Below are 16,472 nucleotides of genomic sequence, written 5' to 3'. Positions count from 1 at the left end.
AATTCTCAGTGCTCTCCACGTGTCTAATTCTCATTTGGTAACACTTTAAACGTGCTTTCTTTTTAATATTCATAGTCATATATCCCTACTTTTCTTTCTTTTATACCCCCACCCCGCTACCCCGCACCCCACACTCTCAACACTCATTACATTACCAGAAAATACACTCTTCACAAGAACGCCATTTTGATTGTATTTGTATTTGTAGATAAGAGTTTCTAGTACAGAACAAAGTTAACCCACTACCCCCAACCCCCATTCCCCAAAAGAGGGACCAAAAAACAAACCAAAAAAAAAAAATAATAAGAGTAAAGTTCAAAGCTTTATAGGGGTCTTCAAAGTTGCTTGTTAGGTCCTCATCTATGCATGAAAATTTTATAGTATTTTGCTACCACTATAGGTTTCTCTGTTGTTGCTTTCTTTGAAGATTCTTGATTTTTATTTTTTTGGGGTTTAATCTTTACGGTATTTAAAGACTGCTAGTTCTTGGGTTGTTTAAAAATTGAGTCTTTTTTTCTTTATCAAGAAAAGGGGTTGTGGTTTTAGGCGATTCTTGAGTTTCTTTTGCAATTTCAGATCGATGAGAGTTGGTTGAAGTTTTGAATCAAAGTGAATTTTGGAGTCAATATTTGGTTTGAGTTGTTTGAAAGTTGTATTGAACTAGTGTTAAAGGAAGAAGCTTTGCATATGAGGGTTGAAGTTTAGTCTAGTATCAAATATCCATTTGGTCAATAGAGTATTGACTTTTCATTGTTGGGGAAAGAGTGGTTGTTTGCAAGTAATTTGTTGGTTCAAAGTGTGTGATGGTTGAGAATGAGGCATTCAGGGATAATTTGATTTCGCAAACCATGAGTTGCAGTGAGAAGAGCAGAGAAAGAGAAGAGGAAGAAAATCCTGTTGGTAGTGTACATAAATATGTTGAAGGTGTTTCGCGGAATGGATCAATAGTACCCACAACACAATTATCTATTGATGAGAGAGTGTTGGTGGATCCAAAACAACTCTTTATTGGAACGAAAATTGGCGAGGGAGCTCATGGAAAAGTTTATGAAGGAAGGTAGGTAACGCCGTTCTAGTAATGTTACCCATGTTTGTTTAGGCTAATGATTTCAGATAGCAGTTTCTCGTTGTAGATTCGGAGGGTTGCAATAGCAGTATAGAGCTGATTATCTCTGGTGTTCTGCCACATCTCATTTCCTACTTTAAAATTGTGATGTTGTAAGACTGTAACTAGTGGATCATGCTTTAGGTGATTGGCCAGTGTGACACTGTTCCATTGGTTTACTAGTTAGGCTACTACTATATAATTAAGAAAATGTAATATGAGAGTTTGCTTGCCATTTGGAAAGGGCTTACAATTGGAAATTGATATATTCATTGATTCTTACATTGTAACTGCAAGTAATTATTTTCGTCTGGTGATGTTTCTAGTGTGGCTATTTTCCTTTGTCTTGTGAAGCAGTCAAACGTGACAATATCTGTCATTTGAACTACTTGAAGATATAAAAAACCTTTGTGTTTTTTGTTATCTGCTCTGATTTATTGTACATTTTTCATCTATCGAAAAATGCTTCATGTCTCTCCAGGTATGGTGATCAAATTGTTGCAATAAAAGTTCTTAATGGTGGTAACACCTCAGAAGAAAGATCTTCACTTGAAGGCCGTTTTGTTCGGGAAGTTGTTATGATGTCAAGAGTAAAACATGAGAATCTTGTAAAAGTAAGTATCATTTTTCTTTTCCTTTCAAGTTCCTTCAACTCCAAATTAATATTCTGATTATCTTTTCAAAGTGCTGTGTTTAACTTCCTTTGAACAGTTTTTTTTTGTTAAGTTTAGCAGTCAGTAAGGTGTTAGCTAGTAAATATTCACATACACGGTTATTTAGGCTCTGTAGTTAGCTCATGTTGCTTCGCCTATTATGTAACTGGTGCTAAACCTTTTACATTTCTTGGGCCATTCACATGATGGTTCGTGTTTGCAGTTTATTGGAGCTTGCAAGGATCCTTTGATGGTTATAGTTTCAGAGCTACTGCCTGGAATGTCTCTTCGGAAGTACTTAGTCAGCATTCGACCAAACGTGCTTGACCTACATGTGGCCTTAAATTATGCTCTTGACATTGCTCGGGCCATGGAATGTTTACATGCCAATGGCATTATACATAGAGATCTAAAACCTGGTACCACTTGGTTAGCCGAGCTGTAGAAGAATTTCTTCTTGTTGTTACTGTAGTTATTTTTTTTTTTTTGATTTGCACCGGGTGTCCGAGTCTCTTTGAGCCCCGACTAATCCCGGGGGTGCACAGGCCCTCGGCAAGGAGTTTCCCGCAAGTGCACCACGGTTAATTCAGGTTTTACCCAGTCCGATGGCCCTCAGAAATTGTTTGCACCTAGTGGGTTTCGAACTTGAGACCTTGAAAGGGAGCAAACCCCAAGGCTCAAGTCAATTGCCAGCAGGCCAACCCCTGAGGGTTTGTTGTTACTGTAGTTATTCATTGAAATGTTAAACAGGCCAAATATTATGTTTTTGGACTATATTCTTTTATCCATCAATATTTTACAGTTGGAAGAGTTCTTTTTTCTGGGTTATCTTATCATTTTATGTTGGCTCTTCTATGGTCAGTAATCTAAGTACTATTGAAGAAGAAGTTATTAGTGAATTGTGGTATACATTTCTGGCTCCACCAATCACTTCATCGCTTGCTATCTCACTTTTTTTAATTCTTGTAAAAAGAATCTCAAATGTAGTAAAGCCAACAGAGGATAGCAAACTCATATTTAGTTGATATTTTCCCTTGATGCATGGTTCAATTCATGCTGCTAACTTGGAGTATATTCTTAAGTTGGCATCACTCGCTGTTTACCTTCCCTATTTCATTTGTTAATGTGCATTGTTTTTTAATCTTCTCCTGTCTAAGAAAGAGCACATGTGAAATGTCATTCATGCAGACAATTTGCTGCTCACGGCCAATCAGAAGTCTGTGAAGCTTGCAGATTTTGGGTTAGCAAGGGAAGAAACCCTCACTGAGATGATGACAGCAGAAACTGGGACATACCGGTGGATGGCACCTGAGGTTTGTATCTATTTAAGCACATGTTTATCAACCCCATAATATCACGAGTGAACCGTGTAGTTTGCTCCACTAGGCATGTAAATCAATGCCCCTTTGAAATTTGTTGGTTGTTATATTGTTACCAGATTTAAAAAAAAAAAAGGTTGTTGATTGTTATTATTTCATATGAATTTATCAATATCTTTTTGTATGAAAGATTAAATTATTGGTGATATAAATTACATGGTTGATAAAATGGTTAGGGACAGTAACTATAATTCCACTAATGGAACTTGAGAAGACTACACTTTGCATTTTCTCATCTGATAGATTCGTAAAGGCTGGGAATTATGATGCTGAATAGGATTATGTACCTGCTGCATAGGAATATATGCTCAAGTAGTGACCCATCAGAATTATTTGCAAGTTAAAGGTGAAATATGACACAGTAAATGTGTTATGATCCCTGGTTATAGATCTAGTTATTGGACACTGCAAGATAAAATCTAAAGTTCTTTTTCTACGACCCAGTGTTGTGAAAGGCGCTCGCCTTTCGCCTTTGGCGATAAGATGAGGCGAGGCAAGGCAAGGCACTTTCGCCTATTTGCCTCGAGGCGAGGCGAGTTGAAAATGGCGACCTTTTGCGACAAGGCTGGCGTCGCCTTTTTTTTTTTTTTTAAGGTTTGATTTATAATTAAAAGCCAAAATTAGGGTTTTTTTTGGGGTATTTTTGCAAACATTCCACATTTGCGATTGCCTCCTCTTCTCCTCAGTCGCGAACTCTTCGTGTTTGCCTCCTTTTTGCAAACACCGACTTCGCAACCTTCTTCTTCAACTGACTTCGCGACTACTGCTCCTTCGCCGCTTCGTGACTGCTGCCAGGTATGTTTCTTCTTCTTCAGTTCTTCTATTCTTCTTCTTCTCTTCTAATTCTTCTCTTCTTTTCTTCTTCTTCTTCACTACTCTGTTTTTCACTCACTATTGTGCTCTGTTTTCAGTGCGGTAGTGAACAGGGTTGTTCACTCACTTAGTGCTTTGTTCACTATTAGTTTTTAAATTTAAATATTTGCTAATATAAGTTATTACTATTAAGATTTTGGATATTTATATGTGCAATTAAAAATTTTATTTTTTGGTATTAATTGGCGCCTTAATTCAAAAAGGCGAGCGCCTCGCCTCATGGCGAGGCAAGCCCTTGTCGCCTTTTGTTGCCTCTCGCCGTCCAAAACACTACTACGACCTATGGTGTAATGTTGGTGCGTTAAGAGAAAACTTGCAATCTCTTGAGTTAAAAAACTCAAAAACTTTCTGCTTCTCTTTCCTGTGACAAACAAATAGTTTTAATACAACACTTATAAGATAACTACCCCTAGAAACTAGGACATGACTTCCTAACATTACTGGAATGAAAAATGCACTATCACAGGAAAATAATTACTACTAAAAAAAATAACTACTGCTGTAACTATTGGATGACCAAGGAGTGATAACATAACTCTCCTCCTTCAAATCGCACTTGTCCTCAAGCGCTAAGTGCGGAAATTAGTATTTCCCTCCTTTCCAGCAAACTCTTCCTCATCGTCTATAAAGTCAATCCAGAATAATTTCTTGCATTGATGACCTCGGGTGAATGGTTCATCACAATTGAAACAAAGTCCCTTAAGTCGCCTTTCCTCCATTCCAGATCTGGTTAGTTTCTTCACAAATCTGGCATGTTGTTGAGGTGAGAAATCTGTTGTCTTGGATTTGCAAGCATCTAACGATTGCGAGCAAATGGGTTGTTCCTTGCGTTCATAAAGTCAGGATAAACTCATTCGTAGCAATTGCTATATAATCAGTAAGACCACATATATAAAGTTTAATTTGTTGCGACTGAGTGAGTGTACCAGCCTGCGAAATTAACTGCTCAAACTTTTCTTGGTAATTTGCCATAGACCCGATCCAACATAATTTAGCCAATTCTCCCAATTTCTGACTTCTAATTGGTGGCCCGAAGTGAAGGTTACATTGACGTTTGAATTCATCCCAAGATGGTTGAGGCATATCTATCTTTAGTTGAAGAAACCAAAGTTGTGAGTTGCCTTCTAAATGAAAAGAAGCAAGTCCAACCTTTTCTTCTTATAGAGTTTGTTGGTGTCGAAAGAAGTGTTCACATCTGTTCAACCATCCCAAAGGGTCCTCTTGGCCATTAAATCGTGGGAAATCCAACTTTGTATGTCGAGGAATGATGAAACTTCCTCCTACTTCTGATCCTGACTCTCCTGCCACTTTATTTATTCCCTTCCAACTGCGAATTTGTCTTGTATTTTCACTTGAATCAGAATCGACCTTAGAATTCTCTAAATCCTTTGCGAGTGCATCCAAATGAGCATTTATGCTTCCTGTCTAGCCAAATTGGCTGCACGTTCTTCTTGGAATAAGTTCACCAATTGTGTGAGTTGATGTTGAATTTGGTCTCTCATAATTCCCGTCTCTGATACCAAGTTGTTATGATCCCCTGTTATGGATCTAGTTATGGAACGTTGCAAGTTAAAATTTGGAGTTTTCTTTCTACGATCTATGGTGCTGGTTCATTAAGAGAGAACCTGCAATCTCTTGAGTTAAAGTACTCAAAAACTGAAATTACTTTTCTGCTTCTCTTTCATGAGACAAACAGATGGTTTAAATACAACACTTATAAGATAACTACCCCTAGAAACTAGGACATGACTTCCTAACATTACTGAAATGAAAAACTGCACTATTACAGGAAAATAACTACTACTAAAAAGAAGTGCTGTAACTATTGGATGACTAAGGAGTGATAACAAAATGTCATGATTTGAAAACCAAATTTACATCCTATTTACCCACCTCTAGAAATTGTAGCATGCAAAAGGAGTTTCCTTAACTTATACTCCCTCTGTCCACTTTTAATTGTCATGTTGCGCTTTTCAAAAGGCAATTTAACTAATTTTCAAAGTTAAATTAGATTACATTAATTTGATATTTTAAACAAAAAAATTAGATATTTAAAAACTGCACGAAAAGTACTATAAATTCCAATTTTTACATATCAATATGTTGAAAAAATATATCGTAAAATGTTAGTTGAAGTTATTATTGTTTGACTCTAAAAAAGGTTAAAAGTGGACGGAGGTAGTATTAAAAAGGAAATTTATGCCCCCAGGGATTTGATTGTGGGAAGAGCAAAGTGCCTGATTTGAAACCTGCTACATACAAAAGCATGATATTTAAGTGGGGACGGGTGAGGAGGGTTGTCCATTATTCACCGAGCTACGAAATTTGTGTCATTGTTTCCCAGGAATTTTTCGGTTATCCAAAGAAAACTTTAAAAGAAAATCTGTGTAATTTTTAATTTCTCTTCTGTTCTTCTGATTTCTGAATCACAATATTATGATCTTGATCTGAAGCAGGCCTTGAACTGTTTCCTTTTTAACTTTCGAAGGTCACAATGGACTGTGTACTTTGGCATGATGATATTCTTATCCAATTTACTATCTTTAAGGCTGTTCTATGTTGTTGTCATCATTTTCCAAATCCCCTTGTAAACTACTATCCTTCTTGGTTAATTTGGTAATTTGGCGCCCTCAAAAGTGTATTGGTTTTGTGATATTCCTACTGTAATTCCCCAATGAACTTTCATGAGTTAACTATATATTTTATGATGTGATGGTGCACTAGTGCCTTTATCAAGTTCAAATCTTTTGTCCTTTCTCTCATTGTACTTATTCATTTAAATATGTTCTTACTTGGATCAGTTTCAATACGTTTTCTATGTTTTATCCTGAATTTTCAAGGTTTCCCAATTATCTGAATTAATTGTTGTTGCAGTTGTACAGCACTGTTACATTGCGTCTGGGGGAGAAGAAGCATTATAATAACAAGGTCGATGTTTATAGTTTTGGTATTGTCTTGTGGGAATTACTGACAAACCGCATGCCATTTGAGGGAATGTCGAATTTGCAAGCTGCTTATGCTGCTGCTTTTAAGGTACAAAGTGTTTTCTGTCATCATCAAGCTTTTCCTTAGTATATTTATTGCAGTACAATCGAGTATGCTCTTTGTTATTTTGATTATGACAGTAAACACAACCACCCTTTGGATCAACTTCATTGAGAATCCCAACCCTTGAGCTTGGCTTGCCTGAGGATTGGAAATTCTTGATCTACTATTCAATTTTGGCTTGTGCAAAAACAATATAGATAAGGCTGAACTCATTTTTAGATTCATAGATGTGAAGTGGAAGAGAAAAATAAGAGAACTCGACTTGATTATTCCCTCAAGCCATTGTGGTTGTTTACATGTCCTAAAAAGGAAAGGAAGTCAATATCTAATTACAATAGGAGTAAATTAAACTACATAATATATGTACATTTATTCTAGAATATTCACAAGGATTATAACACTCCTCAAGCTGGTGCATACATATATCACTTGTTTTGTTACTGGCTAGGGACTTGGCGATACCAACTGCTGTTTGAGCCATCTTCTTTCCTTCAGTGTTTGCAAAAACCAACACTGCCATCAGACTTGGGAACCTCCAGTGACAAATGTAGAATTACGGTTCAATAGTATTTTTCTCCTTTCTTCTTCGAACCTGATTTGGATTTAGCAACCTCAACAAAAGTACCTCAATGGACCAAGACCCTTAGTCTGAAAGTGCGGAAAAAGGTGATGTTTCAACTTGGTAATTCCCTCGTCATCATTGTCTGTGATGACTATGTCATTAGTGTAAACCACCAAATACATGCACAACTTGGATCAAAGTGATGATAAAACCCAAAATGACCAGCTTCATTTCGGATCATGCCAAATTCTTGAATAACCATGCTAAATTTTTTGAACCATGCTTGAGGAGACTGCTTCAATCCATAAAGTGCTTGTTAGTTGGTCCATATATATCTCATCTTCGAGATCCCTATGAAGAAAAATGTTTTTAATATCTAACTGGTGGAGAGGCCAATGACGAACAATAACCATATAAGGGAGAAGGTATCACCATTGTCAAGATCAAAAACCGTGTATAACCCTTGGGGACTAGTTGTGCCTTTAGGCGATCAATTTATTCACTGGGGCCAACCTTCACAGCATATACCAAACGATAACTAATTGTAGACTTTCCTGGAGGTAGAGGAACAAGCTCCAAACCACCACTAGAGTGTGAGGCAAACATCTCCCAAATCATATCCTGTTGCTAGTCTAGATGAGAAAGAGTTTCGCTTGTCGTCTGAGGAATAGAAACATATATAATGATGATACAAAGACAAAATGAGCCGGTGACAAGTGATGCCAATTCAAACAAATATAGATAAGATGAGGATTGCGAGTATAATAATACATTTCCGAGTGGCAGTGAGAGAACTTTGTGTTGACAAGTCCGCAACAAGCAAGGACTCTGGTGGCAGTCGTGAGTCAAATGGACTAGATGAGGAGTGCAGACGACGATAAAAAATCAAAAGTGGTGGAGGTGGAGCTGAGGAAGATGGAGTGGAAGTATAGACTGTGGGATCCCCAAAAGATGGAATTGGTAAGACCTAAAAATGTCTGGAAATTTAGCATAAGAGGATATTAAATTGGGGTGACCTCGAAAGAAAGTAACTTTCGAGGACATAAGGTATAGCCAAAGATCAGGTGAGTATTATCGATAACCCTTTTGAACCCTTCTCGTGTTGAGGTCCTATATGAAAAAATGTTACTAAAGAATGATATGGAACAATTTATGCTCTAGCCAAACGAATTATTGACAGAAGGCTAAAGGGACAACCAGGGAGCAAAAGAACATTGTTTAGAGTTAAGGAAGGTGAAGAATTGACTTGATCGACTCTAGTTGCCATAGTCTTAGAACCATTAGTTAAGTTTAAAGTTGGAAGGGACTGAGAAAAAATAATATTACTCCCTTCGTCCCAATTTATATTACTTACTTTCCTTTTTAGTCAGTCCCATAAAGAATATTATGAGTACGAAACCTGACTGCTGAACCCAATTTGGTATTTAAGTGGAGAGTGTTACCGGGGTTGCGTGGGAGGGTCTATATCCTCGTAGTTTGAAAACTAAACTTTATGTTTGGGTTATCAAAAGTAAAAATGATTGCATTATCAGCAGTGTTGTCGAAGGTGTGCTTAAGCCCCGAAGCAAGGCTCAAAACGTGTTGAGCGCTTCGCTTAATGTGCGCTTCAGTGCTGTCATCAATGCTCTAAGACGTACTTTTCTTTGCCAATGAACCTCTTCTGAAGAGGCGGCACTAACCAATTGATATTCCACTTTATCGTATTTTTTTTTCAATTTTTTTTTTCTTTTTTGAGAAGGTAACAATTTGTATATATTTATCAATACAACACTTCGGTTGTGCTAAAACCACATTTACAAGTGAAAAAGAAGGACAAAACTGCTTCTTCAGCCTAACAAAAAAATAAGGGTGTATCATTGAACCAGTATCTACTATGTATCTCTGGTTAACCCAAAAGAAGAAAAGTCTAAAGCAGTTCAACTTAATCCTCTGAACTAAACTGCTAATGTCTTCAAAACATCTGGAATTTCTCTCTTTCCAGATTGTCCACCAAATGCAAGCCAGGAAAATCCTCCATCTATTTTTTTTTCAATTTCTTTGTTCATATATTAGTCATTCACGCTTATAATTATTATTAGTGTTTGACTATATATATTTTATATTTTTTCTCCCTTTCTGCTTTTTTTCATCATAGCGCATGCTTTATTTGCACTTTGCGCTTGAAGCCCCAACAGACCATAGAGCTTTTTTGTGTTGTTTACTTTTAACAACCGTGGTTGTCAGATACTTAAAATCTTTTGATTCTGTTCCTCTCCAACCATTTATTCTAATTTAAACATTTTAAAATTGAGTTTCAACTTTCTATTTCTGATGGAGTAACAACCACTCCAACTAACTAAGAAGTCCTTTCGCAATGGGGGAGCTCACCCAGGTAATGCCACAAAAGGAGAGCAAAAATGCACTTACCCACCACTTGCATTTAATCTAGAGGAAATGCGATCAACGATTTCCCTCGCTAGTTTTTGAACAATTCATCTAACGATAATGCAGTGTTCCTTTGTTGGTATATATATAATAAAAGTACCTCACTTTCTCTCTAGAAGAAAAACAATAATTCAACGTGAAGTTGCTGCTGTTAAATCCTTTGGTGTTCTTCAACCGAACATATATTGGTTGACTTCTTGCTGATAATATGAGAACTAGATAAGCAGGCTTGCTTATGCCAAGAAGCTTATGTTGTGCCTTTAAATCGGAGTGTATCACTGAGGCTGTGACGAGAGTCTTCACTGGTTCTTATAATCTCAGCTGTTTGTCTGCCATGGGTATTTTTAGTCTAAGTAGAGGTTTATATGTTCAATTAGAGATAAATGGAAGCTGGAGAGATCCTCTAGTTCTAGAGAACCTTTAGTCGGTTGTAAAAGACTAATTTTCTTATAATTGGAAATGTTATGGCTACAGAGAATTCATGATGTAGGGCTTATATAGCCTTGGTCTCTCCCACCTCAATAGCTAGCTTTTGGGGTGTGGTTGGGTTGTAGCTTGTTATCAGACCCACCCACCACCCATTCGTTCCCGCCACGCCTTGGATGGTGACACCGGTATTGAAGTGTTGGCCCGGGGATAGAAATGGTCTAACGCACAGCCGTCTAGGACGACAGATATGGAGCTGGTGGTTTGTAATGATCCTATTGCAAGGTATGAAACTAAAGTCTCACATTGATTTGATGTGGAGTTAATGTGGGGCTTATATAGCCCTGGGCTCTCGCACCTCAATAGCTAGCTTTTAGGGTGTGGTTCTCCCGGAGTTGTATCAATTCATCTTCTTAATAATAGAAAAATTCCGAGAATCAGTGGTAAAGGGATTGAAACTTGGTGGATAATAGGTCATCTCTTCAACCTCTTCCCACTCAAATACCAAACCTTTCTCAGTGACAAGATTTGAACTTAAGGATGTGCCTAACCACACATCACAGACTGTGCTCATCAGTGGCGGAGCCACCATATCTTTAGGGGTTCATCCGAACCCCCTTCGACGGAAAATTATATTATTTTTACATGGTTAAAATAATTTTTTAGGTATATATAGTAGATGTCGAACCCCCTTCGGCTACTTCGTGTGTCTATTTCTTCAGATTTTGAACCTCCTTATCGAAAATTCTGGCTCCGCCACTGGTGCTCATACCACGAGACCAAAAGCTCGGGGATGGGATTTACAGAGGATTCATATAGCTTATTCAACAAATTTAGTATTGAGAAATAGTTAATTGATGGTTGTTTTTATTAGTCTTTTTAGTGGGGCTAGGAGATGAAACAATAGGGTGGTGATGAGACTGATTTAATTAGTCCAGGCCTTTTACAAAATTGAGTTTGGAGAAAGAAAGAGTTTGATCCTATGAAAGGTGATTGCTTTGATGAGTGAGAGACCAGATACGAGAGGATCTGAAAGTAAGTGTAATAGGTATCATTGTTCTGCAGCGCTTATGTGTATAAAAGGGTCAAGATAACAAATCATATCACATGAAAATAGAGATGTACAGAACCTAAATTAGTTGAAGTTCAATAGGCACTCAAGCTGCACAGGGTAGGTCTTCAAGGTTTTGATTCTGATAAGATTACACATGATAAGTGAGCCACACTCGACTTTTCACAACTTGACCTTTTTTGCTTGCAGCTATATCCTTACAAACTTCTCAAGTACTAGGTGGTCTAATAAATGGTGGCATGACAAGTAGCATTTCTGTATGCCAACATCAAAGAACATTTTACCACCTCAAACTAAAGGGTACTAAGTGTTGGAGGATGTGACCATCTCATTTAAAAGCTTAAGCGGTTAGGAAGAACACACTTTTAATTACTGAATTATATTGTCTCAACACGCCTCTTCACATGTGAGCCTAATTTTTTTTAACCAAACTCATGGAGTATTTTTCTTGCTAGGTGGTGGCGGTGAGATTTGTACCCAGAACTTCTTGCCTGCTCTAGTATTATGTTTAAATGCATGACCATCTCATCCAAAAGTTTAAATACTTGAGAGCACATTTTTGATTACTTAATTATATTATGTCTTTAACTCTCAACGTTAATAAAGATATACTTAATGGCATTGAGACATAAATGTTACCAGATCCTCTTTGCTAACAACTCCTAAGAAGGTTCAATCTTTTTGCTACTCCCATCCGACCAGAATACTCAAAAGCAAAAAATGCAAAAACTATCCATCTATTGTGGCTTTAAACTCAAAACAGGAGTAATGCATGGACTTAAGCGAAGAAAAACACCAATGAAAGGAAAAATAAGAAGTAGAAAGGTAATGCAAAAAAAATGTAACTATAATCACACACTAATTATTTGGGATAAGAAATGAAAAGCTATAATTAAGATAGATATATATGTGAGTGTGTGCAGGTTATACCATGTTAATCAAGTTCAATGACTTTAAAGTTTTTGATTAGATGAAAGGATGTAGTTTGGGTGTGTTTGGTATGAAGGAAAATATTTTCCTAGAAATTATTTAATTGGAAAATAAGTGAGTTTCTTACATTTTCTAGTTTTTGGTAAGTAAAAAAAATACTATCCCAAGAGCATTTATGTGTGAGCATGGGGTGGGGGTGGAAGGGGGTGGAATTGTCAAGAGATGGGGGTTGAGGACGTTGGGTGGGGGGTGGAGACAATAAACTTGGAAGTTATTTTTGGAAACTTGTTTTCCCTACTTCCATTAGGAAAGTCATTTTCCTCATTTTTTGATCAATCAAATATGAGAAAATTGGAAAATACCAAACACACCCTTATATTTTTGGATTTTTAAGCTAGATTTCTTGTATTATTAGTTTCTTATTCCTAATCACTAGAAGTTCAGTCATGCCGTTTACCTAACAACAAATGTATTCACTTTGTCAAGTATATCCATTGTCTAGTGTTGTGCTCTTAAAGACAAAGTCCATTAGCGAAGATGCACTCACCTTTGGACCTTGTTTCACTCATTGAAGCACCGACTAGTGAGGCAAAGCACATCACCTGGGCTTCACCAAGATTCAGGGTTTAAACATGCTTTAAGCGAGTCTTTAGCCTCAATTATCCCGATAAATTTCTACTTTTCTTTTTGAGTTGCATCAAAATTGTCCGCTTCCCTTGTTAGAATCACAAATTCTTTTAGGGGCTCGTTTGTTCTCATAACAATACAATTGCCTATTTTTCTATGATGCAAATATTATACGGGCCGTGTTTCTGACGCTTCTCTTGATAATCATTCCAAGTCAAATTAGACAAGCAAATTCCGATGGAGAACTAAATTCATCAGGAATGTCCTCAAATGCCCGAAAACCCTTGGTTTAGGCATGTAACAGATTTTAATTTAAATTCTACCACATGGTGTGCGTAGTTGTCTAGTTACATTTGTATGATGATCAAGATCATGTCTGCTTCAGGCGATTCTTTCTCTTGATTAATTAGGTTTCATAACTCTTGTTGCAAAAGTCATTGTCAACATTCGTTGATATCCATGCATTACATTTAGGTGTATATGAGGGTAACTGAAGTAAAATTGTGCTCTTAGATGGGATGTGATAATTCCCTTTGTTTTTTTATAGTGATGGTGCAGTTTTAATATTTAACTCTGAAGAGTGTAAGCTAAACTATCATTTGCCTTTTAACTTTTTCCATGAGATACTGATCGTTTTTTTTCTGGAGTTCTTCTGAGTTAACACATGGTCTTCTTGTTGCTATATGTATTAAATTGGTTTATGAACTGGAAATGCAGCAAGAGAGACCTAGTCTTCCAGAAGATATTTCTCCTGACTTGGCATTTATCATACAATCATGTTGGGTGGAAGACCCTAACATGCGACCAAGCTTCAGCCAGATAATCCGGATGCTTACTGCATACCTTTTCACACTTCCACCACCCTCATCATCTGTACCAGCAACAGAACCTGTGGAGCAAACGGTTGCCAGCAATGGTACTATCGTTGAGTTTTCTGCACGAGCAAAGGGAAAATTTGCTTTCCTTCGCCAACTTTTTGCTGCAAAGAAGGCTAAGAACTCACAGTAAGGCGGCAAATTTTCGACACTCGCTGTTCCAGCTCAGTGACAGGGATAAGAAGTGTTGAACAGAAACAATGTTAGTGGACTAACCAATAAACAAAACAAAGGAAGAAAACATTAGTTAATGTCATTGTAAAGGAAGTTCGTTAAAAGTACTCTCTTGTTCATAGCCAATCCTCTCATTTTTATGGGAACCTCTGTAGCGTAGGCCGTATAGTAACACTGTTCTTTCGCATTATCACTTGGTATCAGGATGATGATGGCTGCTTCCTGACAGATGTTTCTAACAATATATGTTGCTCTTCAGAATGCTATTCATCTGTAGCTCTAATTTGAATAATATATGTTGCAACTCCTATTCTGAAGTAATATCTTGACAGGCCCTTTGATGTTTGAATGAATGCTTTTCTGTTGTTTTCATACTATACAATTCTGTTCTTTGTTGGGTCTTCCTCCATGTTCAAGAGAAACTCATTATTGTTCCTGAACGACTCGAAAGAGATTCTTTAGAGCCTGTTTGGATGGGTTTAAGATAAAAGTCATAAGTTAGGTTTTCTAACTTATGACTTTTGACTTATTTTAGTTATTTTCGCATAAAAATACGTGTTTAAAAGTTATTTCAGCTTAAAAACACTTGAAATAAGCCAATTTGAACCGTTAAAACATTTTTTCTGCATCCATATTCGCTTAAATGCGTAATAGGGAGTACAGAAAAAATATTAAGAAAATGCATTATATTGTTGATGTTTTGATTTCTTTTATCAGAGTTTAGTTGAGGTTTTGATTTCTTTTATTTGAGAAAATGACATAAATAGTCCCTTAACTATAGGAGTAGGTCTAAAATAATCCCTTAATTATACACTTAACGTATTTAGTCTTTTACTATTCATAAATTTATCAGCTTTGGTCCCTTAACTATACACTTACCGGTTTTTATCCCTTAACTATAAACTTACCGATTTTAGTCCTTTAAGTATTAAAAAACTTATCAAGTTTGGTCTTTGTCCATTTTTTAAATACAAATAGCTTATGTTTATATTAACAGAAATCTTCGTGAAATTAAATCTTTAACCCATTTTTAAGTTGTTTTTCTATCCCCGTCCTTTTTTCTTCAAACTACTCTTATGAAAAGAACAATAACGTCAACGATTCAAAATAAAATTAATGAGGAAATAAGATATGAGTCTTAATTTTAGTCAATGGAGGATAAAATTAAACATATAATTGTTGTTAATGACTTGAATATGCTAATCAGTGCGGATTTTATTTAATTTACTTAAAATTTTTTACGTAAAATAAAATGAATAGAATAATAAAATTGATCTATTTAAAAAAAAAAAAGTTGCAAATCTACCATTTTATAAATTTCAATTTATGAAAAATTAAACAAATTCCGTTCAATGAAGTCGTTGGAGTACAAACTTTGGATTTAACGGGTAATAATTTTTTTCTTTTTATAGTAAAGTTTAGCATATTCAAGTCATTAGTAGCAATAATATGCTTCATTTTATCCTCTATTGGATAAAATTATGACTTATATTTTCTTTCTTCGTGAATTTTATTTTAAATTGTTGAGGTTAAGGTTCTTCGCATAAGGTTAATTAGAAGAAAAAATAGCGGAGAGAGAGAAACAACAGAAAAATTGCTAAAGTATTTAATTTCTCGAGGCATGAATTCCGTTAATATAAACCTAAGCTATTTGTATTTAAAAAAGGGACAAAGACCAGACCTGATAAGTTTTTGAATACTTAAAGGATTAAAATCGGTAAGTTTATAGTTAAGGGATCAAAATTGATAAGTTTTTGAATAGGTAAAGGACTAAATCCATTAAGTGTATAGTTAAGGGACCATTTTAGACCTATTCCAATAGTTAAAGGATTATTTATGTCATTTTCTCTCTTTTATTTATATAAATTATGGAAATTTTAAGAATGCATTATATCAATTTCGAAATATGTGTGCTGCAGTTGTAATCTAATCGTGCATCAGACTTTTTCTAGTTGAAGAAAACAGTAGTCGTGGTTTATGCATTTTTTAAGTTATAAGCAACAAATAACATAAACGGTGAATTCATATAATTTTATTATTAGTTCATATGTGTTTTTTCCCTTCTCTTTTACTGAATCTATTGTTTCTCTTTATATAAACCGGTTTAGGTGATTCACGGAGCATAGCTTATCTGACGTTCAAATAGCTAGAGAGGAAAAAAATTCAATAAATTGGCGATGAACGTAAAAGTAATATGATATATTCTATGAATACTGCAGAAAGTGAACAATAATGACAATAAGTGAAGTCTAGGAAACGCGATGTGTACCTTGTGAAGGTAGAGATACATTCTACTTGTTTTGGATGGACTTTTAGTTCAAGTA

General features: G+C 36.0%; 1 protein-coding gene across 2 annotated transcripts; it reads left to right on the top strand.

Annotated features, from left to right (window-relative positions):
- The first annotated feature begins 241 nt into the window (after positions 1-241).
- LOC125870448 (serine/threonine-protein kinase STY13) lies at positions 242-14,501 on the top strand. Of its 2 annotated transcripts, none has more exons than XM_049550886.1 (6): positions 242-1,057; positions 1,587-1,719; positions 1,982-2,177; positions 2,947-3,071; positions 6,885-7,043; positions 13,817-14,501. In XM_049550886.1, exons 1-6 carry the CDS (start codon positions 804-806, stop codon positions 14,105-14,107), a joined length of 1,158 nt encoding a protein of 385 aa, XP_049406843.1. In that variant the 5' UTR covers positions 242-803; the 3' UTR covers positions 14,108-14,501. The 2 variants fall into 2 exon arrangements, with proteins under 2 accessions (XP_049406843.1, XP_049406844.1); XM_049550887.1 differs by having other exon boundaries at positions 331-352.
- Positions 14,502-16,472: the final 1,971 nt, after the last annotated feature.

This window comes from Solanum stenotomum, chromosome 7 (assembly GCF_019186545.1).
Source record: "Solanum stenotomum isolate F172 chromosome 7, ASM1918654v1, whole genome shotgun sequence".
Lineage (NCBI taxonomy): Eukaryota > Viridiplantae > Streptophyta > Magnoliopsida > Solanales > Solanaceae > Solanum > Solanum stenotomum.
The sequence above is the reverse complement of the archived record's forward strand: the minus strand, read 5'-3'. Positions and strand labels throughout refer to the sequence as shown.

What these genes read in the sequence shown, in the direction of transcription:
- LOC125870448 (XM_049550886.1), top strand. Translation starts at nt 804, where the DNA reads ATGGTTGAGAATGAGGCATTCAGGGATAATTTGATTTCGCAAACCATG. An exon ending in GGAAAAGTTTATGAAGGAAG is followed by an intron (nt 1,058 to 1,586) that starts GTAGGTAACGCC and finishes ATGTCTCTCCAG; the next exon opens with GTATGGTGATCAAATTGTTG. An exon ending in ACCGGTGGATGGCACCTGAG is followed by an intron (nt 3,072 to 6,884) that starts GTTTGTATCTAT and finishes TTGTTGTTGCAG; the next exon opens with TTGTACAGCACTGTTACATT.